This window comes from Dermacentor andersoni, chromosome 5 (assembly GCF_023375885.2).
Source record: "Dermacentor andersoni chromosome 5, qqDerAnde1_hic_scaffold, whole genome shotgun sequence".
In the NCBI taxonomy this organism is placed as follows: domain Eukaryota; kingdom Metazoa; phylum Arthropoda; class Arachnida; order Ixodida; family Ixodidae; genus Dermacentor; species Dermacentor andersoni.
The window spans coordinates 99,577,340-99,602,016 of record NC_092818.1 but is presented as its reverse complement, the minus strand read 5'-3'; the positions used below and the strand labels follow the sequence as shown (position 1 = coordinate 99,602,016).

At 44.5% G+C, this 24,677-nt stretch overlaps 1 protein-coding gene across 1 annotated transcript in view; it reads right to left on the bottom strand.

Annotated features, from left to right (window-relative positions):
- Positions 1-3,261: 3,261 nt before the first annotated feature.
- The window catches only part of LOC126532410 (glycine receptor subunit alpha-2-like), a 309,519-nt gene continuing 288,103 nt past the window's right edge, over positions 3,262-24,677 (bottom strand). The window contains exons 2-9 of the mRNA XM_050180117.3: positions 13,454-13,584; positions 11,036-11,103; positions 10,489-10,718; positions 8,539-8,621; positions 8,279-8,413; positions 6,891-7,032; positions 5,799-6,018; positions 3,262-3,760 (exon numbers count right to left, since the gene is read on the bottom strand). Coding sequence (XP_050036074.2) covers positions 3,593-3,760; positions 5,799-6,018; positions 6,891-7,032; positions 8,279-8,413; positions 8,539-8,621; positions 10,489-10,718; positions 11,036-11,103; positions 13,454-13,584 — 1,177 coding nt within the window. The 3' untranslated portion in view covers positions 3,262-3,592. The remainder of the gene's footprint in view (positions 3,761-5,798; positions 6,019-6,890; positions 7,033-8,278; positions 8,414-8,538; positions 8,622-10,488; positions 10,719-11,035; positions 11,104-13,453; positions 13,585-24,677) is intronic.

Sequence of the window (24,677 nt, the reverse complement as noted above, 5' to 3'; positions counted from 1 at the left end):
ACCCTGAAAAAGGAAGCGTGCATCTTTACGCAGCATTGTAATGGATGATAAGAAAGCCTGTTCATTGTTATATAAAGCGTGGATCTTCGAATATAAATTACAATTTGAGTGCTACGCGTACGTATGCGTAGCACTTTGTCCCGTTGTTGGGCACTGCCACTGACAGGAGCGCGTACCACATGGCAATTCAGTTTTCCAGTCAGCAACTTAACCTTATCGCTGCGTACAAAATGTCGCATACATGCCCGTCGCGACGACGGCCACTTGCGAAGCGAACTGCGCGGGCCACCAGACCATTGTTGCGGCAGACTTACATATACACGCCAGACTTACAAACCAGACTTACATATACACGTAATCGGAGTTAAGTTAGCCTCGTGCACGGCGTTCAGTGAGGCGTAGCACGGCAGTACGTTTGTCGATCCGAGCAGAACGATCGTGTTTTGAGAGAGCTCACTATGCCATAGTACGTATAATTTATCGAACTCAAACTGTTGTTTATCACGACTTGTAAGGCCTAAGATTGGGCAAAATGTTGCGAAGATGTCACACTTGCCTGTCTAGAGACGTTGTAAGAAACCCTTACAAAGCTTTCTCACTACCGTGTGAAAACAAAAGACCGCAACATTTTCATATTAGGAGAAAATGGGGGTCATGATATGGTTAGCGTGCGCCGAAAGTTTGGCGTCTTTAGATGAATTATGTAGTTTTCAAATAATTACTCAATACTTGTTCTTTCACAATAATTATGTGTTATACGAAGCATGTAGTTGATTTTCCCGGTCTTCTCGGTGAACTTTGCGAGGCATGATCTTTATACGGGCTGACCATTTTTAATATTTACGAATTTTTTTAAAATCGCCTGTATCAGATAACACAATTCTAGTCATTGAGCTGCACTATTCATACAGGCGGGCATTACTTGCAGGAAAAATCGAAACATATATTAAATTATTTTTTATATCACTAATTAACTTTTTAGTTTTTTACATTCCGGCACAAGTGTAATTTACTAACTGTAGCCGGTGAGTCTGCAAGGTGTATGGACTTGGAATGAATTTCTAGAATGACACCAGTTTGAAGATATGCACCATCAAACTCGCCGTAAAAGTGCAGTGCTGTTCTACTTATATTTTTAGCAAAACTGTCTTTTATGCATTGAAGCACAAAAGTAACTGGTAACTGGAACGTCCATGAATTTTGTCCCACATTTTGGGAAACTATCTGCAGACTGTTGTAATCCAGGGGATGCATTTCAAGTGGACACGTCTTCCAAGCTCACCGGCTACAATTCGTACATTGCAATATGTGTCGTAAATTTTGAATTAAGCAATTAATTAGGGACGTATTGTTAATTCGTGGAATATGGGTTTCAATTTCTCGTGCTAATAATGTACGCCTCTTCGAATAATATAGCTCAAGGACAAGAATTATGCTATCTGCCAGAGGCGATTTTTAAAAATACCGGAAAAAAAAAAAAAAAACATGATCACCCCATATACTTCGTTGAAGTAGGAAGCACGTTGTCGGTTACACCCCATTAATCTTTATTCTGCGTAGGTTAATTACAGAAATTACTTATTCGAGCGCTTAAGAGTGTCATACCGCCGTTATCCGCAATCTTTCCCGGATACCTAAATGAACAGTACGTGGCACCGAGTTCACATTGAGTGGGAATGGGAGCACGGTAAGTGTAATTGTGTGGCGAAACTTTAACGTTCCTATCTTCATTAGAAGCTTCCAAACTAAATACTGAACGCGCGCTTGTGTTCGTTTCGTAGCTCCATAAGTGTGTTTTACCAACAGAGCACAATTATAAATACCATCAAAATCAAATGTAGCGAAATCAGGCGGAAACTCTATACAAAATCTGCGTGTGACTTTCATTATGTATCGATCAAATACAGCCTTTCAAAAAAAAATTTTTGAGAGAGCTTAAGAGCGCTATATGGTGATCTTAAGCTATATTCCCCAGTGTGCCCAAAAAACTCGACTTCACACAGAGCTTCCATTCGGTGGAAATGGGGGGATCTTACGCGCAATCTGTAGCTAATCTTTAACGTGTCTTGCCGGATTATAGGAGTGCTGCAACTGATTACTGAACTGTTATTTCCTTATATATTTATGCGTTATACAAGGTTCGTGTATCCTTACCAATGAATCCTTACCAACTAGCTCAGCTTTCTGTCGTTCTAAGATACAAGGTTCGTGGCCGGTTCAGTGTCCTTGGCGAAATAAATGAGGCACCTTGTATATATTTGGTGAACATCAGTGGTGACTTGAAATGTAGGCAGAGTTTGAAATATGTACGTTAATTGCGGCCATTGCAATAAATTGCGTATGCAAGCACCCAATGTTCTCGCGAAGTTGTGCGTGGATGAATTTCTGTATATGTTAAAAGAAAGAAAGAAAGAAAGACAACGTCGCCGCTTCACCCGAAAGGCGAAGCGTCGAATGTGACAGCGAATTAGCATAGAGCTACGCGAAGTTAGGATAGTAGTTTTTTCGGCCGTATGAACTTGTAAACATTCCCCAAGTAAATTAACAAGCATGGCGTCGTGCGCTCATAGAAAAGCATTAACACATCTCGCTCGCTCACCGCGGAAACCCGCTGTAAGAATGCTGGGGGTGAGGAAGCGCGGCAGCAGCAGCAAGCGAACTGACCTTCTTGCTGCCTCTCGATTCAACGCGAATTAAGCGGCGAAAACGCAGTGCACACGAAGCTATCAGTAGTCGACTGCACACTGTCTTCATCGCAGATCGCTTTCAAGGCCCGCGCGACCACGCGTGGCCATGTCATACGCAGCAGCCGCCGTAATAGAACGCCCCCCCCTCCCTCTCTTCCTCCCCCCCCCGGTGTCTCGCGCTCGACGAAAGACGGCGCGCTTCCTCCCCGCTTTCCTCCATTGCGCGCGCAAGATTGAGTCGCCGTTGTCGGTTCACTCTCGCGTGCTTTCACTCACACATACTGTACACGGCGCGCGGCGACAATGTTATCGCCCTTGGATTTTATGTGGAACATCACGGCGACGGCGACGATGACGGCAGAAATGCGCCTGGAGTGTCCATATAAGTGACATCACAAGAAAAATAATTTCAGCTGTATCAGTAAAGTGCTCTTCTAAAGTAGAAAAAAAGCCGCTCTTACCGTAATAGGGGAATCGGTTAAACCAGGAAACACACAAGAACAAAGGCTGGCGATGACGACACCTTGAAGTTGCCTCACCAGCGTTCCACGATGTCACAAATTTTGACGGTTACTCGGGTCTAGTTAAAATTTTATTGGTTAAGATGAGCCACACTGTCACCTGGCAGGACCAATGACAAAGCTTCGCAAGTTTCAAGAATTGTTACCTATAGCCGCAATGGCTCATATATGAAACGCATACTTTGAAGTGCGTGACATCACACTAGCCTACCAGCGCGGGAGCTTCGGCGCGAAATTCAAGTATGCAACGCTGACCTTAATTTTCTGAGGCAATAAACAGCGCATGACCACGGAATTAACAAAAATATAGCTCATAAAGAATACTGTATTGTTCTAAACTAATTTAGTGTTTCTCTTTAGCGTCCGATTACGAGTTCCATTGACTCAGACCGTCTCGGCTTCCACAAGGGGCCTGCTGAGGTACACAGACCAATAGACAATGTTCAGTGCTAGGAACAGCAGCGGGAACATAGCCCGCGAGTAACGCTCCACGGTGAATGCTCTCTTTTGGTTCAAGGGAAGACCACTTGGATCCCTAGGCAACTTGTCTTTCTGGAATTGAAAACAAAACAAAACAAAAAATGGCACGAATGTTTCAGAAATGCCTGACAAGGCAAAGCAGGCTTGAATATCAAAATATGCGGCAGTTGAGAAGCCTTAGATCAGGCTACCCGTTCGAAACACACAGAATAACATAGGTGATCTGGCTAGATTGATGTTTCAATTCAAACCTGATATGTAATACTTCTCGACAGTGAGCTTCATTCTGCTGTCTTTTTATGGGTAAAATGCATTTCCGTTTCCCCTAACAACATTATATTTTTTGTGGAACTTGAGGAACCGAACTATGGTAAGTGATTACCAGCGGTATAACAAAGAATGTCGCTGAAGGCAACGTTTCGACAAGGGAACTTGCCGCCCTGACGAAGACAAGGCCTCTTGTCGAAACATTCGCTTCAGCGACATTCCTTGTTCTACCACTAGGAATCCCTTCAAACCTTCTTCTTCCTGCTAACCACTCCATAGTGTTTTGAGCTTTGAGCTACAAAAATGCTAAAGAAAATAAACACAACAGTGTTAAGAGCATTTCACTGCATAAAGAAAAAAGAAGACACAAGCCTGAGCCTTAAATACTGTATCCACATATAATACTTTATCCATGCAGCACATGTATGAACAGAATAAATTATTAGACCTCTATATTGAGGGGCGGATCTCGGCCGCTGCTGGAAATTAGGTAGTAAAGGAATCTAGGTTAGCGGATTGTTGGCTGTTGTGCAGCTAATACCGCGAGAGGATTCTCTTTCATTTCAAATGATACTTCAATCAATTTACTGCGTTGTTTCTGATAGGAGACAGAATCAATGGGTGTTTTTATCTTGCTCTTTCTTTGCTTGCGATGAAGCCTCACTTCTTTTTAAAGCTTCTTTCGTCACACTGCATGAGCTTCATTTTATTCCTTATATTGCGAACACCATTGTAAAAACATTGCATCATTACCGCCATCATAAGCCTTCGCAGCAGAGGGCGACGAGTGCACTGTTGCGGTTCTTGAGGGCGACAGAATTGGACAGGCGGCTGTAGCCTGAACAGGTGTTGACAGTGCTTCAAGTGTCACTGTGCTGTGCGATGACAGTATTCAGTGACAGTGACCGACTGTGATTGTGTGTCTATTCTCCTTCCTTTCCTTATCTCTACTTTTTTACCACTTTACCTCCCCCTCCCCTCTCTCCCCAGCGTAGGGTAGCCAACCGGATCTTTTTTCTCTGGTTAACCTCCCTGCCTTTCCCCTTTCCTCTCTCTCTCTCTCTCTCTTTGCATGTGCCGTTGCTTTATAATCGAACACTTATGATTTTATTAGGGAATTACTAACTTGCTTAAATGAGCATAGTGAGATCGTCTCATTCATGATTTAGCTACCGAATCTAGAAAAATGTACTGATTAGAGCACTTTAGTCCCGACGATGCGTGATTGGTTACACTCTATACGTCCCTACACTGGGCCACACCTGCATGCGGAGCTGTAGGTGCACATACCAACCTCCTCAGCACCCACGGCAGCAGATTGAAGTATAGGATAGTTCAATGTGCTATGTTAGAACACTTATATTTAACTTGAAGGTAGACCAGTCATTGAGTACCTCCCATACTTCGAATTTAAAGACAGCAGAATTAAACTATACACTGCTGGTCCGAGTAAAAATAGCCCGTTCTCTCTTGTTCATCGTCCCTCACTGCTATCAGCGGCGTCAGGCAGCGACTGCTACCATTTATGTATCTACACTGTGGGAAACCCTAATGATGCATTTATAATAACCCTAAAGCACAATGGCCTTTTCTGCACCGTATGACACCTCCGTAAAGAGGGCAGACGTGCCACTATACCAACGTTAACAGCGCGTTTGTCTTAGCTAGCACCGTGGCCACAATCTCAATGACCATGTTTCGTTCCCATATTTCACGGTGGTCATGCATCGTTCTCCCCCCTCCCCCCCCCCTTCCCACTAAAAAAGAAACGAGAAAAAGAAATGAGGTTTTTGCGTGTGACCAATTCGCCGACATTTCCATTGTATAGCACATCTCAACTCACCTTGAAGACACTGAGTGCCTGCAGGAACTCGGCACGAGTGAGTCTGCTTCGAAAGAGGTAGTTTGCAATACCAAACTCAATCAGGGCTCCTATTATGAGCAGGATACACGCGACCAACCAGACGTCGACGGCCTTGTTGTAGGCCACGTTGGGCAGGTGTGTGCTGAGGGACAGGTAGATGCTGGCCATTGTGAGGAGCGTGTTCACTCCGATGATGGCCCTGTGCATTGTTTAGCAAAAAAAAAAAAAAGCGGAGAAGAGTGCTATAGCACGCACTCAAACTTGGCGGTGGAGTGCTGCGAACTAGCGCAGCATGCTTAAGTGCGAGGGGCCCGCTAGTGCAGCAGAAAGGCAGTCTCGACTACAAACTAGGGTCTACTATAGGGAGATAGGGGATTTCGTGTGAAGTACGGGCCGCGGTCCATACGTGGTGTGCCTTTCTTACATGTTGCATCCAAACTGTACGTTCACGTAAAAAAATGTGCCGCTCAGGGCATGCAGCCAATATAAAGAAAGCTTATCTAATGCTAGATTTAAACCACGCGCCACAGCCACTAGAACGTGACCTCGCACGATGTAATAAGAGCATGCGTTCATAGTAGCTGTCTTTCTCCCCCGTCGACTTTATTCTTTTCAGTGTTATCCTTGGATAATAAATCATCTTCAAAGGAATAGGACTCGGCGAGACCATAGATATCGGCTTGATTTTACCTCGACAGCGGAGAAACGTTTCGCATATTGTAAATCTCCCCTTGCAAAAGAGTGCAGAACAATTGGGAGAAAGGCCACGTGGCGCGAACGCTCCGGCACGAAGCGACTTTCCTAGAAGTGCCGTAGTCCATGCATCTGCATACCGTTGTCTTTGGCAAATCCTAACGATTTAAGGACGATACATCTCTTGTTAGTCTTACGAGAGGCTAGTGACTCAGATATGCGGACCTTCTATAGTGTCATCGATAGTTGTAAATTTTGCTTTCCTAAGCGACCACCTGTGCAATATGTCTTGACCCCTGACGCTTCCAGTCGCTGCAGTCACTACTGTATGCTATAGATGCCTGTTTTTTTTTTTTTTTTTTTTTTGTGCACACAAACCTGGGTGGAATAACGTCTGGCCTCATCCACGCGGAAAGCCAAGACACAAACACCAGTATGTAGATGGGCAGGTACGTCTGGATCATGTGGAAACCCTGCTGCCTTTCTAGTAGGAAGGTCACCTGAAGGCAGGAAAAGGAACCTGGACAAAATAGAAAAAAAAACGCTTTTAAGAACAGAAAACGGTTATCTAAGCCATCACAATCCAGCAGATGGTTATTTACAATCATGTCGTATCTCTGTTATGCGCTTGCTTCGGCAGTATCAGAAGCGACGCGCAACACCTAAATCACCGACAGTGCCGAAATATAATATCTCACAATATGGTGCGCAATTTATTGCTCAGATGATCACTGGCACATGCAGACAACTACGGATGATCAACACGCCAGTGTCCAATGCCAGCTAGGCCAACAACAAGTTCGTATTCCGTCACAGCACGCCATTCTCAAAGAACCAGGTCCTGTTTGCTTACCGTGCTGGCAATGCGCAGTTTAGAGCAATGCTTGTTGAAAACTAAAAATGGCAGGTTGTTCTTCGTTGCGGCAGTACGCCCGTGAAAATTGCCCCCATACGGGCTGCAGTTACGAAGGCATGTCACAAGTGAAGATGTGTGTTGTTCAGCTGCTGCGCGTCGAAAGAATGCATGGGAACACGAACTTCATGATACCCGTAGAACTTGCAAAATACCTGCTGTATTCATTAGAGATTCTGATCATGAATACTGGTTTAGCGTGCACTAGAAGTGTGCGCTGAACGTCTCGATTGGTAATTAAAAATATAGAGCTGAAACTATGAAAGGGCACGGCTGACACGCAGTGACGTGGCTTATTGGAGTGATGTTATGCTTTCGAGTGGTTGCTCATGTGGTGATGGCCTACAAAAAAAAGAGAGAGAAAATTTATTTACAAGAAAGGCAGAGACGTCGACCTGAGCTGGTGCGTTCTATTCTGCTACTCTGGAACAGAGAAAAGAGAAAGGAAGTGAGTTTTCAGCTAGTTGGTTCACTCGTTAAGTACTCTTTTTAACTTATTTGAACCTCAAGGATCCCAATGGGGCATTACATGAGGGGTGATACAAATTTTAGTTTTTACATACGGGTACAGCCTCACCACTTGGGTTTTACCACCTGGTAAGGAAAGGAAAGAGGGTGGAACTCCCCAGGTTCAGCGACCAAATCGCGAATGTCACATTGAAGGCTTCCCTTTGTATGGTCTAGAGGAATATAAGGACAGTGTATTCTGCATCTCAGTATGAAGCCTTCATCTAAGTGGTTGTTAACAGGAACTGAAGAAGTCGATTGCCCGGCTCTCAGGATTTGAAATGCCGAAAAGAAGGAGCTACAAAAAGAAAAAAAGAGGAACCTAATGCATTGCCAAAAGACGCACCTTTTTCAAGTTCGATGGTGTAGTTCTCGTGCGACATCTCTTCGAGGTTGAAATCCTGCATGTGGATCGGCCCCACCAGATGTACCGGATGGCCTTCTCGCCAAATGAACTCTACTTGGCTCAGTGTGTTGATATCTGGTAGCGAAAGAGGAAAGTTGGGGTTGCAACAAAGGCAAATATAATACCATAATGGTGTTGGTGCATTTCTTACGAAGCCTCGCTCATGAAAATACAGGTAAAGGAAGGGCTGCGTGACTTACATGGACGAAGCTGGGCGAAGCACCTCTGCTTGTCGAATGGAAAGTAGTAGAAAAACATCAAGCAGGAAAGCCTCAAGCTCAACCTGCACAGCCACCACAAATTTGTAACCGCTCGAAGCCGTTCTCGAAGAGACAATGAATAAATTCGCACCGAAACTCGTTTTTTACTTACTGTTTCTGCTCTTTTTCAAGCATATTGCTGTATGTAATTTTACTGTAGGTGGGAACAAGTAAAACTAAGATAAGGGAAAAGCGATCTTTATCATCAGAAGCTAAAATGGCTCAGGCTACGGGTCAGCGCTACTGTTTGATAATGTGGACTTTTATTGGTTTGTACACATGCTAACGTAACTACAAATAAGAGAATGTCCAAAATCAAATAAAAGGGAAGTGAATACGCTAGACCGACGAAATATATCATTATCGCCAGGTTTCAAACTGTTAACCATGTTAGTGATAGTTTTCATTGAAATAAGGATGTCATTCAAGCGAAACATCTTATCGCGACATTAATTATAGCGCGCCGTGTCCAGAACATGCATATCGTACCTGAGGTAATTTCCCGGTCATTCTAAGCGCATATAGGGGCAGTGTGTTTAATTATAGGTCAACTTACAAATCACGCCACTGACGTAGGGCGGACTGTGGGAGGGTCATTCAGCGGAGTTAACTTTGCCCCTGCCCGCGTAATAATTTTGCTTACGCACTTTAAAGGCACAGTAACAATAGACACTCGTCAATTTATTGTAGTAGTGGGTGGTAAAATGGACAGAGGGAAATATCTGCTCGCCGCACTCTGTTTCTTTGGCGGTAGCGGCTGACGTCTGAACGATGGCCTAAATTATTCTTCTTAAAACTTTGTTTTTGCGCATTTGTCTGGGAAACATTGAGAACTAGTCCATAACATGAACGCCAAGTTTCCCTTCGTTGAATTTCACCCTAACTTGCATCGCCGGTAAGTCAGCTTGACGTCACAGTTATCAAAATACTTTTACGCCTTAGCGCCGTTTTAACGCCGCAAAAGTTAGCAAACTTCCCAGCTTGAGCCACGGGTTCAGTTAGCATCAAATTTAATCTTTATTTATTGACAAACCTTTTCTTCAATACGAACAGGCTCTGTAAATATTTAGGTCATCAGAGAAACCATATGCGGAAATAACAACAGGCCGTCGCACCCCTTCTTTTGTTCTAGTAAATATAAGTTCGTACTGTTTTCTTTGCTCGAAAAAAAATCGAAGCACAATCTGCTACATAAAGTGAACAAACTTCATATGGGCAGAGAACACACAGCTTAGGGAAATGCAAATTCTGCTTGATACAGGCAAACTAGAGCAACTCCCACTGACCTAGCCCATAGTTCCAGCGTACAAAACCATCTCATTTGGTCTGCGGAAGTAAACTCCACCTCGCTTACTGCGATGGCCTCTTAGATACACAACCGCTCACGGTGTGATCGGGCAAGCTGAGAAAGTGATACAATTATTTTTGTTGTTCATTGGCCTCTTCTGAAATAACTCTCTATAGCTAATATCAGGCCGCAGAATCGCCATTGGCAACGTCTATCGTTACCTCACTGCTGTATCTATGTGGTGTAATGCTCTAAAAGAGACGAGACGCTCGAGGTACGCGTACTTGGTCGGTATAACGCCGGAATTAAAGTAATTAAGCAGGGGGGGGTGCAAAAGCCCTACTATTATTGTACCTTTCTCTGGCTTATCGAGGTTCCACTCGCGGTGTATGTGTCTTGGCAATCTAGAAGCGTAATCTGCTAATATAGCCTAACTTAATGCTCCACATTCATGATTTCTTAACGAACCATTGTGATGGAGGGCGTGTGACGCTACTGTACACGTCATCCCTATTACTCCGTCTCCCACACTGCGCACGTCTGACGCACCAAGTTAAGGGGCATGTGAGCATAAGCGTGCTTCAGAGAGCTATACTGCGCACCTGATGCTGACGAGCACGTCCCCGTCTGGCGACAGCCTGAGCAGCTGGTTGGGCATGGTGACGGTGTGGGTGCGCACTTCCTTGGCATTCACGAAGTATAAGTCGGGTTTCCACATACGTCCAAGCAGAGCGGCGCCGTTCACCGTCATGTTATCGATGTGGCCGAAGCGCCGAAGCGATATCCTCGGGTCCCGCCAAGCTTGCCGGAAGAATATGTCCATCTCGTAATCCTACAATGGCATGGTGTCAGTGACAGAGAGGAAAGAAAGAGGTGGTACCACACCTCAGTACTTCGCATCGACGACCTGGCTGGCCGACTAGATTCCAGCCCCAAATTAAGCCTAAATGCGATGACCAGATTCTTGACGTGCCACGACGAAAGTAATATAGAATTTGATACAGTGGCAATGCTTAATATTTCCACATATTTTTTGCGTCCTCCTTGCATACGCTTGGGGGACAGTTTGCACCAAAAGTAACGAAACTACACCATGACGTGCAGCGAGTAAATGAGCGCTGATGCTCAACCAAACTGCTGTTGACTCACCATGTCCTCCGCATTCATCGGTCCTAGGGTGTTGACACGCATGTCCACTACGACTTTTGTGGGCTCCCCTAGAAGAAACCAGCGCGTATGTGTTCATGATGGATACTTGATCTCGGATAAGAGTTGATATATAAAGGTGACAACTCATCCTGTTTCATTAGGCTCACTGCATTGGGGTTTTGGCTGGGTTGACTAAGTAAAAAACCCCAGAGTTGCATCTGACACAAGACTCACCAAGCCATTACCACGGGACGCTAGCGGCTTATGCCGAAGCAACATATGGCCGCCAATAATATGTCTCGGCGTGCACTTACCGTATTTTCCAGATGCAACTCAGACTTTCGAGTTAATCCAATAGCAACCCCTTTGAAGCCCATTTCTGCTCTGGTGATCTATATGGCAACGCCATGCCACAGGTCTGGCGGTGAAGATTTTGTGTCCACGACTGTAAATTTTTGTTCTCTTAGCGTAAACGCAAAAATAAGCTAAAGAGGAAAGCAAATACAGTCTTATTTACATTTGCATACGTTAGCGGCAATTACAACGCTGCTAGGAAGTGTTAAAGGGGTCATCAGGGCATCTAAACAATGGGTAGAGCTTCATTGTGCCGTTGAACACGCTAAACAAGACTTAAAACAAGAGGTAGGGCAACGATTAGTAAACAATACGACATATTATTTCACACGACGAGCACTGCCTCGATTGGTCTTTGTACGTGGCAGTTGTTATGACAGCGTCCAGACTGTTGAGCACCCAGGTGTCTAGCATAAATGCCCACATTTAAATGCCTACGTTTGTGCAGTACCGGTAGTTCTTTAGCTTTTAAGAGCACTTGCTATAATAAATAATTACTCTTCAATAAGTGGTGTTTCACCCTGCAATGTGTAGTAATTATTCAGTTCCGATGCACTGGTATTTAGAAGAGCACTTGAGTCACGCTTGCGCGAGAAGTGACGAATGACTCCTAATTTAACCAAGCTTAATGATACGTGCACTTATCTTTCTGCTGTGACCGCTTTTCAGCGTCTAAGAAATGTTAGACGTTATCGCTCGACGCCGGACGCACCTGCATGTCTCGGAATTTTCTTGAATGTTCTCAGTGGTTCTTTCCGTTGTCTGTTGTCGCTGAACCTTGTGTAATGTGAACGTCTGAGCGACACGAATTGTGTAGTACTTTCTGGAAGGCACGCAGGCACCAGCGATCACGCTGGAACCTTTGACGAGTCATGCATAGAGAAAGAAATGTATAAAAGCCGACGCGCTTGACCCGCAGATCAGATTTCGACGATTGTCGACTGTGCTTGCCGCTGTCATTGTGCTTCGAGTGTCCCTTGCTTTTGTGTGCACAGGTTCGTCCAATAAAGAAGTTAGTTTCATAATTCAAAGTTTTGCTGCCGTGTTGTTCACCGTAACTGCAACGCAACAACATACGCCCACGTGATTGCAAACACGCAGCACCCCCAACTGCTTAACTATCCGCTTCCCCAGAATCGTTAACCTTTACATAATCCAATCTGGATCGCAATAGTAACACTCGTATGATGCTAACTTCTTAGGCAGAGTGTCTGCGCAACACAGTTGCTACAAGCAGATATAAATGTGTCTGTATAGCCTTCGTAGTTTTTTTCACAGGGAAGCTGTTTATGCTACGTCTCCGCGCATTTTTCGTGTCCGTTAACAAATCTGTGTGAGCAAAAACTATCATCAGCAACGGCTCGTGCCACTGCTCGCGCGTTCGTCGTCGTTGTCTTCGACAGCTGGCTTCATTGCCGCTCATCATGCCAGCGTTCTCATACTGCCCCTCTCTTTGCGAAGGCGCTGACGGCACTGGCCCCCTGCCATTCAGTGCGGTGATTTCGGTCTCAAATTCTCTGCTTCAATATATTGCGAAATGAAAACACGTATCTACATACCGAATGTATAACACAAATGAACGCGGATGTATTAAAGTAAGTGTGTGTGCGTTCCTTTCGTCGCGATGACCACCGATCAAGACAATAAATGTGTTCGTACCTATGTTCAAAATTCTGTGTCCCCTCTTTGTCCTGTGCTGCACAACTTCGCTGGTCATCCACCTTCACTGAGTGGAATGGCAAAAGATTTTTATTTGACCAACTTAACTCATAAAAATTTGCAAATTTGCACTAGTTCACATTCTACAAGGATCCTCACAAATGCAGAGCTGGAAGAGTTGATTGGATATTGGCGTTCCCCGAACGCATATACAACCCAGCGCGTTTCCTTGAACGCCCCACAGACGTACGATAAACCAGTAAATTCGCTCATTCCGTTGTCACAGAATGAAAATTTGTTTTCTCTTTTTTTCTTACTTTTGTTCTCCTTGGCTCCAGCCGTGCTAGAACGTATATATTTTGCACAATGTGCCAAACAGGAGATAGTTACGAACTGTGCTCTCACCTGTGCCGTATGTGGGCCACGCCCGTTTGTCGTATCCATCGAATAATTCGTCGAGATCTGGCAGCTGGTGAAAGTTCAGGGCGTCATAAGAAACTGAGCCTGGTCTTGTTATGTATGGAAGTGCAGCGGCACTGAATGGAAGAACAGAAAAGAAAGTCTTAAAATTTATCCGATCATGATAACGGCAAAGTCTCAAATTCCGTTTCTTTTTCTTTTAAATACGATAATGCTTCGCTTGGAGCCTTTCACAACAAACACTTCATATTTGGCTTACAGTAAAAGCGAAGCAATTGAAGCAAGCTATGCAATGACATTTAACGAAAGGGATTAACAAAGAAGATTCTGTGGCTGTTTTATGGGCACGGAAATACCACGAATATTTTTTTTTTTCTGTTTTTAAGCTACACTAAATGTGAGAGAGGTCAGGTCTGAGGAAGTTTGATGCGATTACAACGGAAGAATAACGGTTATCGCTGACAACTGAATTCTCAAAAAAAAAAGTGGATCGCCTTGCGCCACTGCTGGAACTTTCAAGGCCACGACTTCCTTAGTGAATTTCTTGAATGGTACAATATAAACACTACTTAGACTAGGAAGTTACGTTCAACAAAGACATTTATTTACCATCATCATGCTCTACATCTGTGGTTTCGTCTTCCTGTTGAAAAATACAACGGGGTTCAATTTCGCGGCAGTCCTGTCGCAGGTTATCGTGTTTGTCCGTAATTTATTTGAATCTGATTACCTTGCAATTTCCTAGCTTCCTGTGCAGCTGAGTATTAATTCTCCATTTTCTTTTATTTAGAACAGAATTTTTATTACATAATCAAGAAAAAAGAAGAACGCGACAGTTTAGATTGGGACCCTGCCATATTCTGTTGTATCTTATGTCTTTCTTCTTTATGCCCTGTTCATTCTCTTAAGTTGTATTTTTCGATCCAGGACCTGCATGACTTCAATTCTAGCTTTTCTAACCCACGCAACACAACCGTATCCGGACCACCCATCCCTTCTTCCTACTGGGAGTGTATCTGCACTTTGTCGTAGTTTTGACATGCCCGTAAATTCTTAACAGAGGGTGATGTTGACAATAAAACCTAGTAATGTTTTCGTAAAGGCTTCTTTGCAAACAACATCGTTCATCGTTGTCATTCAAGTCGTCTCGTGCGTCTGAGTGTCAAAGGTTGCTGCTTTAAGAAGCGGTACTTCACTGCACTGTGGGAAACAATTTCAACCACAAACCGAACCTCCGGCTAAAACCATATTTCTTTTAATTCGCAGTTCGGCCGGAAAGGCGAAGCACCGATTGCCATAGCAAATAGACAGCAGTACGAAGTAACGACAATAGTTTTATCGGCCCTATAAACTTGTAAACATTCGCTTACTAACTAAATTAACAATGATAGAATACGTAAGCGTGACTCAACGAGAACGTAGAAAGAAACAGACACACGGAGACAGCGCTGCCTTTGTGTGCCTGCTTCTTTCTACGTCCTTGTTCAGTCGCGTTTACACATTCCATTATGGATTCAAACCAACTAGCCCGACAACGTGTTTTAACTAAATTAGCCAGCACGGCGTCATGCGCGCACAGGTAAACATGAACACACATAGCTCTATGACAGTGGAAACTGTCTGTGAAAGCGCCGGAGTTAGGTATCGCGGCAGCAGTCGCGAGTCAATTGACCTCTGTGCATCTGTCGCTTCAACGCCTACGAAACGTCGAAAGCACAGCGCACACGAAGCTGCCGGAATTACACGCACTCTGCAAACATCGCAGATCGCTTTTAAGATGAGGCCCATGTGGGCGCGCACTTTGGCCACGTCGCAGACCACTTTCAAGACACGCGAGCGACGGCAACGCGTTCCTACGGCGTCCGCTAAAGGCGTCTACTACGGCGTCCACGATTAGCGTGGCCAACGCCGTAGTAGAGGCGGCGGTTGTCTCCACTCTGTACAGAGCGGCGGGTGAGGAGGACATCGAGGCACCGTAGCAGCCGCCGGAGAAGGACGTCCCTCGTCCCTCACCTCACCCCCCTGCCCCGCGCGTCACAGGAGAGGGCACGCATCCGGGCCGCGTTACTCGCTCGCGCACGCGAGATTGAACCGCGTTCGCCGGCTCACCCTCACACGCTTTCACTCATACGGAACGTCACGGCGACGGCGACGATGACGGCAGAAATGCACCTGGAGTGTGCATATAATTGTTATCGCAATAAAAATAAAATCCTAATGTGTAGGGTACAGTGGCCCAGATGCTCCAGGAGAATCTAAACAGTTGTACAGCAGACTCGAGTCATAGAGCAGCAGTCACGCCTGCGTTGATAGGACATCATTTTTGGCAAACACAAAGCATTCAATCGGACTTCACCGAGACTCTTGATGTTGCACTCATTTGGCCTCTTGCTCCCTTGTTAACTCCCAGGGAGAGTACGCGAAGCCGAAAGAACCAAAACCAAATGCGAAAAATGAAGCTGCGCCCCTTAGTGCCTCTGAGTTTGTTCAATATTGAGAAATGTTGCAGTTAGGATCATATTTACGCGGTCCAGCGTTTGTAATTTCATTTTTGGACCACGTGGGCAGGTGGTGGTGCAAAATGCACCATTTTAGCGAAAAATTGCTAACTGATGATGATGGCTTTCTCAAAACCTTGGTTTTCTTAATGTTTGAATTGTTTCAATTGTTCCTAGACATCTTTAATATTTTTAAAACTATAGATTTACGTTACCTACTGCGGTGGTGAGTCAACAATAAGAACGTGAAATGAAAAATTAACCGCCTATATTCTAAAACGTACCCGCTGCAGTGACTACGACGTTGCACTTTCAAGCACGAAGTCACGGCTTCTATTCCCTGCTGGAGTGGCTGCAGTTCAATGAGAGCAAAATGTTAACCACACGAGCGTTTTTCGCTCGTGTGGTTAACATTTCGCTAACCCAGTAACATTTCGCGCAACCCCAGTCGGTTAAAATTAATCCGGAGTATACCACTATGGCGTGCGTCACAATAAAATGCGTTTTTGGCACGTAATATCCCAGAATGCTTTTTTTTTCTTCTGTAACGGCATCATATCTCAAGGCTCTGCTGCGCCTAAAGAAGAAGCGTTCGTGTACCCAGACGGCTCCCTAATAAGCCATACGAAACGCTACTAGTGTTTCTTTGAACCGCAGGCCTTAACAAAACCTTGTGAATGTCCACGTTGAGCACATGTGTATCTATGACTCCATGTGCTATTTCTATGTTCACGCAATCACTGTGTATACCATAATTATCGCCCAGCACCTGGAGTAGCATGGCAAGGAGAACCGCCCAGCCAACACCTACAACATATCATTAAAGTTTGTATCGATTAAAACGATAGCGGTAAGACCTCTGTGTCGCAGAAAATCTGGTGTCGGTGTCGGCAGAGTTGTCCATGAGCGAAAATTCACGTATATATTTCGGTATGTGTATTTGCCACGCTTTGCTACTTGACATGCGGTATATGCGGGTTATATTGCCACACCATTCTATCACTAAAGTTACGCATACGTTGTCTTACATTCTTGACAAACTTATTCTTCGAAATTTTGAGAACAGCCCACAAAGAAATGTCATGAAAGAAAACACCAACAGCGCATGCTTTTTATGTTACACCTTCTCAGACTTAAGTATTAAAACTGCCACACAATAACAGAAACCTGAAAATGATGGGGGCTTTTATTTTTACGCTGCTGAGCATTACCTCCGGCATCGACCCACGCAAGAGGCCGCATTTCTAACAGAAAGGTCGCCTTCGTGCACGGCGTTCGCCGCTATCGTCTTTCGGTAAACGTTACGGTTGCATAAGCGGCAGTACGCAGTCGGGAAGCGTGCGCAGCAGTCAGTTATCGTCGAATGCTATCGCGTTCCAATCTTAAAGGCGAAGCTAAAGCATCTTCCAGGTTTTCTTCTTTTTTTTTCTGTCTCCGGTAAGTCTTAGGACTAAAGACAAATGGAGGCGCATATAGAGTGCCTCGCACATAAGTTGAGCCAAATATTCAAAATATGCAAATGTCACGGAAGGAGGAGGGAAAGAGATAAGTAGAAGGCAGGGAGGTTAATCAGAATAACGTCCGGTTGGTTACCCTACACCGGGGGAATGGGAAAGGGGGAAAACAAAGATAACAGGGAGAGAGATGAGGGAAGGAAAGAAGGTGAGTTCGCTGACGTGTGTAGCCTTACAGAAATTGCATTAATAGTCACAGATGGTCGCACAAGCCCGTCGTCCTTAAGAAGCACAAAAGTGCCTTCACCGCTTTATGGGCCGACGGGCGATGGGGGCGGTGTTCCAGCAGCACCTGTACAGAAAGCGGCCGATTGTCCAGTTTTTGAAAAGCTTTGGCAAGTTCTTGTCTCTCAGGGGTGTATCGTGGACAGTGGCACAGCAGGTGGTCGATGTTTTCTTCCGTGCCACAGACCTCGCATGCTCCACTGTCAGTCACTCCAATTAATGTAGGGTATGCCTTTGTGAAGGCAACTCCTAAACAAAGGCGACAGAGAAGCGTAGCTTCACGTCGAGGAAGTCCGAGTGGAGATCGGAGTTGCAGGGAAGGGCTTAGTCGGTGCAGTCGTGTAAGTCGTAAGTTTGGCGAGTTCCACTCGGTCAGTGTGAGACTGCGTGCCAGGTGTCGAAGCTGCCTTGCGGCGTCTGTCCTCGAAAGCGGAATTGGAACGCTGTGGCTCTTCTTGATGTGCTGTGCGAGCAGCGTTATCGGCGGAATCATTGCCACTGATTTCACAATGGCCAGGTACCCATTGAAAAACGACCTCGTGACCTTTTTGTTGAACATGATGGTAAAGTTTCGCGATTTCGTATGTCAATTGGTCATGGCATCCGTGTCGGAGAACTGACTGCGTGCACTGTAATGCCGGTTTTGAATCACAGAACACAGCCCATTTTCGAGGTCTTTCAGAATCAATGAATTCCAGTGCTCGACGCAGGGCCGTTAGTTCTGCCGCCGTTGACGTCGTGACATGCGATGTCTTGAAGCGCAGTGTCATTCCTCGCGTTGGTATAACCACGGCACCACCAGAACTGCACGACGTAGTCGATCCATCGGTATAGATGTGCACGTGGTTGCTGTACTTTTCATGCAAAAGAAGTAAGCTCAACTGTTTTAGAGCAGGGGCCGGTAGATCTGTCTTCTTCTGTAGTCCTGGAATCATTAGATGGACAGAGCTAGGGTAATAGTTTGCCATGGCTGATAGATACTCAGATTATTTTTTTCATTCCGTCTAATTAGATAATTAGTCGTACTTAATTAATCAACTTATCAAATATTATAATTAGATTAGAAGTGTATATGAGAAAACTGTAGAACGACATGAAAAACCCCTGACACAGCGTTTTGTTGCTCAATACGTGCTACATAAAAGTGTGAAGGAAGCCCGCAAATTCACGCAACATTGCCGTGCGAATGGCCGCTCGAGGCACATTGCTTGCATTTGCGGGCTTCTTTCACGCTCGGAAAAAGACCTTTATGCAGCACGTATTGAGCAACAGAAAGCTGTATCGGGAGCGTTTCATGTCGCTCTAAAATTTTCTTATTGGCACGTTTCATCTAATTAAGATAATTGAGAAATTGATTAATTAAGAGTAATTATCTAATTAGGCGGTATGAAAAAATATAGTGTCTCCAAGTGACGGCAAACGATATTACCTTGGTTCTGTACAGCCACGTGACATCGCATATTTTTAAACTCTGGTTAAAGTTAGCTGCGACACCCTGTATATACCGCTTGTGATAATAGAAGGCTAGATATTGAACTTTGCCAACGCCCGATGAGGAATTTCACCAGGGAAGTTTACTGGCTACTTATGAAACTAACAAAGTTATCAAAAATATCATTAAAACTCCTAAAAGGCAAAGTTGTCGTTAGGCAACCATAAGAAGCACTCTAAATTTATCGACTTTCTGGCAATGTTCCCAGTACCGATACAGTCCAACGGGCTTCCATTAGTTGCAGTACGCTCAGACATTGAATAGTCGCAGTGCATTTTGAACTCCGCAATCCTACCTATCCGGTCAAACCTGTGTATAAGAGATAGCAGAACAAACAAGCAACAAGTAGAAAAAACTCACGTTTTTCGAGGCATGAGCAACATTAGGGAAACGAAGCACGTGACAATATTTTCCATGCTTATTTGAACAAACGTCGAAACACCGCTTGCTGGGGAAGCGTTGCTGCCGTTGCTGAAGCTACCGCTTAATCATTTCATTGTAGCTTCGCAATGTAGAGCTGGGACGCCCCGCTCTCATTGTGCTGACAAGGTCGTCGCTGTTCAATTGTTATCCCCCCAAGGGAGTGAACTCATCCAACCCGATGACGGCCACAGTGAAGTACGTCCTCGTTGTTTGAATGTTTTGTGCAGGCACACCGCAACCTAATTAGAAGGACTGTAAAAATAAGTTATCTATCGAAAGGTGAGGAGATATCACGCAGGCAGACAACGAAGTTCTGACAGATCAGAAAGTCAACTGAGATGGAACTAAAGACATGCGCGAGGAAAAAGCAAGAACTTGGGGTTATATGCGAATAACCAGTTACAGTGACAATTAGCGCAGTGCTGCGCGTAGCTATCCTGCGCATGCGCGAATAAAATCTGTTCGAAGAGAAAGACATCCGCGGTCTCGTCTGGGTGACGTTTCTGTGACGTTAGCTCATGACACTGAGGCCTTCTCTCGTACAGGCGACGTTGGCTGCGGGCGACGTGCTATATACTTTGAGCGAAGAGGTGAGCAGAACACCTAATCAGGAAGTGGGAGAAAGTTTCAGTAGCGCATAAATGGCCCCGGCTGTCCCGCTGCTGTCCTACTCCGCGATAGTGAAGAGACTCCTCAAAACATTCAATATTTCCAGATTTTACTTGTCCTGTATATGTTCATATGTTATTTCGCTTAAAATTTAACCTTCTGAAAACATAAATTTCTTGCATGTGCGGCCTGACGGGACATGATGGGGAGAAAGAACGAACAGAAATAAGGGCAGGGTGTCATAGAGACTGAAACCAAGTTTGCTGATTAGTCTGGAATTCATGCAGCTTCAAAAAGTTCGCAGTAGCTTAAGTGGAACCAAGCTTAAGCGTAAGTCAACCTGCCGTGGTTGCTCAATTGCTATGGTGTCGGGCTGCTGAGCGCGACGTCGCGGGATCGAATCCCGGCCATGGCGGCCGCATTTCGATAGGGGCGAAATGCGATTGCAAACCCGTGTGCTTAGATTGATGTGCACGTTAAAGAACCCCAGGTGGTCGAAATTTCCGGAGTCCTCCACTACAGCGTGCCTCATAATCAGAAAGTGGTTTTGGCACGTAAAACCCCATAATTTAATTTTTAAGCTTAAGACTGGGGCGACACACCAATATATGTGGGAGTCCCACAGAAGCAGTGTAATTATGTACATATTTATCTCCTATTTTGAGTAGACAGGATTCAGAATTATTTGCCTGTGTTCAAAGGACTGTGCAACAACGTGGTAATGGCATCCGCTGAGTGGCAGGACGTCATTCCTTGGCGAAATACGTTCTGTCAACACGTAGCATTCCGCAGAACAAACTACGCACCGGCACAGAAGAAAACCAAGCTTGTGCGGAATACTAGTTCTCAGGAAAGGAATACAGCGACAATATAAACAAGAATAAAGAAACACTTACACAGAACAACAGCCAAAGGACGGGAAGTTGTGCCCCCCCCCCCAACGCGAACTTCACCTCACTGAAAGTAGACGATAAATCATTTCGTACAAGCAAAAAGTTCTGTGCATTTGGTCTCCGACATATTTATTTTATCAGGGGGGGGGGGGGGGGGGGGGGGCGAGGCTTTTCAGCCGCTGAACACTGAGGGTGACGCTTATTATGCAGAGTGAGCAACCATGTATGCAAAGCATACGTCTGAGTTATGCAGCTACACACATCAACGACGACTTAATTCGTTCTGTCACAGCGCGCATGATAAAATAAAATGGGCTACTCGTAGGCCGCTGATAAAGATATACATTGACTCGCAGGTAAAACGCATTAAAGCGATTAAGTCAAAACTTCAATATATCCACCAGTCTCGAAGGAGATACACACCTCAAAATAACAAATCAATTCAGCAACAATCCGTAAGGTGGAGGAAGCCTTAAAGATTGTCATCCACCAGAGAATGGCACAGAAAGAACGCTTTGCAGTTGAAGAAAAACTTGTCCCAGCGTAGCTCTGGATTTTTCTGTGGCGACACACCACGAGCTTTTTTGGAACTCTAGCTTTCGTTTTCCGCAAGAGATGGCACAACCTGCACGCGGCTAGCCGAGCCGGCCGTTGTCGCGTTGCGCTGGCGGCAAGTTTGAACCGTTATGAAATCGTAATGTGACAGATTTCCTAACGCCACCTGTATCTCATTTGTGCAATTATAAGGTGTGATAAATACTTCTGATATGACTGCAGCGATCGATAATGTTTCATTGCTTTGATAAGACGCTGACTGCAGCATCACTGTGTCATTGCGTTCCGCGACTTTTCAACGTAATTGCAAGCTACACTTGAAATCGGGAAGACCAAACCTATTAGTAATTGTTAAAACGTACGAAAGATGACTCGGTAAGTTCGTTGTGAACAGTAATTTACGTGCATATGAATTTTTTTCTGTGTTTCCATGACCTCTTCATGCTTACGTTGTTCTCGTGCTCTTATAACCTTATTATTTAATTATTATTCTCTCTCTCTCCCTTTGCTTTTATTGATGATCCATAGACTCGTTTCTAAAGTGTCTTTTTTTTTTATTTTGTCACTTTTGTTCCTTTGGCTAAGGTCATTTGATTACCGGCATTCTCAGTGGCCAAGATTTCCATATTTGATAACTAATAAGACAAGAAAAAGAAACTTTGAAGACAGTTCACTTTCGCTGTTCGTAGTATGCAAGAAAGATAGTCCTACACCACGCAAAGGAACAGGATGATACAAGTGCTTAGTCATATGACTCACTACTAAAGTTTCAGCAAGAAAAACTGTTTGACGAGAGCAACCACCCAAAGCTTCGTGTTCCGGTAGCTTCAAATTCCTGCCAATAATATGAAACCCCACTTTGAGATAAAAATGCACTTGTTATTCTCCCTGTTAAGATACTCAGTTTTTCTCCAAAGTTCTCGAACTTTACGAGTATAAGCCGATTGTGATTACTTTGGTGTGTAACGAAGTTTGTCTCCCCTTCAGCCTTGCTCTCTCGTGTTTGTTTGACGAGAAGTTTATATCAGTACGTGGACTTAGCACGGCGGCATTTTGTAGGAATTATAATTTGGACGAAAAAAAATGAGAAAGAAAAAACGCTGCATGAGTTGATGCCATTTATCAGGATGGTTCCGGAATAAACGACTAATTTCTGGGCGAAAAACATTGGAGTGACTTGTTGGCACCCACTCTGCTTGATGGTTAACAAAGTTATATTTTCTCTAAGCTTAGTCATAATAGCGTCTTAGGTTCCAGATACCACTTCTTAATGGCTTCCCTTCATTGTAGGGGATATTCACTGTGACGGAGACGTACAGAAACGATGAAGTGACGCTGTGACGCTCCTATTGAAGAGACATCTTCAGCTGAAGGGTTATTTGCTTTAAAAGTGTTTCTTCGACTTGGAAGAATACTCTGCACTTTCCGGAACTAAATACTCACTTCCTATAACTCAAAGCGCCTTAGCAAATATATTGCTTGAGTTTATACACAGTCACTGAATCATCTACGTATCTAATCGTACCGATTTTGCTTAGAAAAATTATAGAATATTGCCAAGCGAACTTGACATCCATTGAAGTCATCCAGCGAAGTCAAAGGGAGTGAAACAAAGTTTTTGATGGCTATAGAGACTACGCAGCACACGGCGTTAAGAGCAATGCGAAATATGTGTCCAAGATTAGCACTCGCGCAATTAGTTCCCGCACTTTCTCGACAGGCATTGTACACTACAATAGCAGAAAAACGGTCTCCGCAGGTTACCAATAAACCCAATTAGACATATAAACTTGTTGAAGTTGTTGAAAAAGGTTCGTTATAATAAGTACTTCAAGTAGGTTATTGATATCTGTTCCCATATTTTGCGCAACACGTTTAGAAGAAGTTCGAGAAGCAAAACCGAATAAACATCACGCTTACAACTTTGTAGCTGCACAATTGCACGTTTGTAATTGTCACCTCTCTGTGTGTGGCAGCGTTCAATTTTGACAAAACATCGGCAACATGAAAGGGTGCTTTTCGGTAGAGAAAGTTCGAACCAGTTCAAGTCTGAAGGAAAAAAAACTGTATAATTGTGTGTCTGCTTTGTTTCCAGGCCCTGAGTGAAATTATCAACGTAGAAAAATTTACTGGCACTGCTTCTCTTTTCAATTTATTCTCATAAACTGCCAGTAAATTCACGCCATATGTTCTTGCCATTCAACGGGCAAATCCCCAAGTGCGCGTCCGCTAACTTTCTTGATGCTGCATTACACAAAAATTCGAAACCCTTCAACCTCTCGTTCGAGGTAGTTTTGCAATCGAATTAGTTGGTTTAAAATGTTTGGAAAGGGTATATGTAGTCGAAGTTCCTTTCCTGCCGCGGCTGTACACATAAATTAAACTAATGTACATGGATATGCATGAGCCTTGAATAGGGCAGATCAGTTCTGCAGAAGCACGCAAGATGGAGGAAGGTTCACGAAAGAGAAAATTGTCAATGACCCGACAGTAGCACGAATCCCTTGCGGGTTTCCTCTCTGCAGCTTTTTTGCTAAAGTCCTATGGATAACAATCTTCCCTTTTACGAACCTTTCTCCACCTTGCGGACTTCGGCCGAACTAACTTGCCATACTCGGTGTTTCTGTGCTTCGATTTGTTAATCAATTTGGCCTCGCTCGGCGATCTGCTAGCCTCATGGCTATAGCTGACATGGTAGAGCGACTGCTACTGAAAGTCACTGGAGCCGGGTTCGAAATCTAATCCTAATCTGCGAAGCTTTCTTTCTGAGAAACTCGTGGGAGGTTTCCTTTGTAACTTTGTGCTACAGTCGGATGGATGACAAACTTCACTTTCATCTTGAATGATCTTTCATTATTTGGCCCATTGCGTCGTTTAGTGAGAGGGTTTGTAGGTTAAGGAGAAATAAATGCTCTGGAAACGGTTGCGCCGCTATCTCTCCCATGAACTGTATAGTTTTGAGTAGTCCATAAAGAAGAGGATAATAATATCACGCCACTG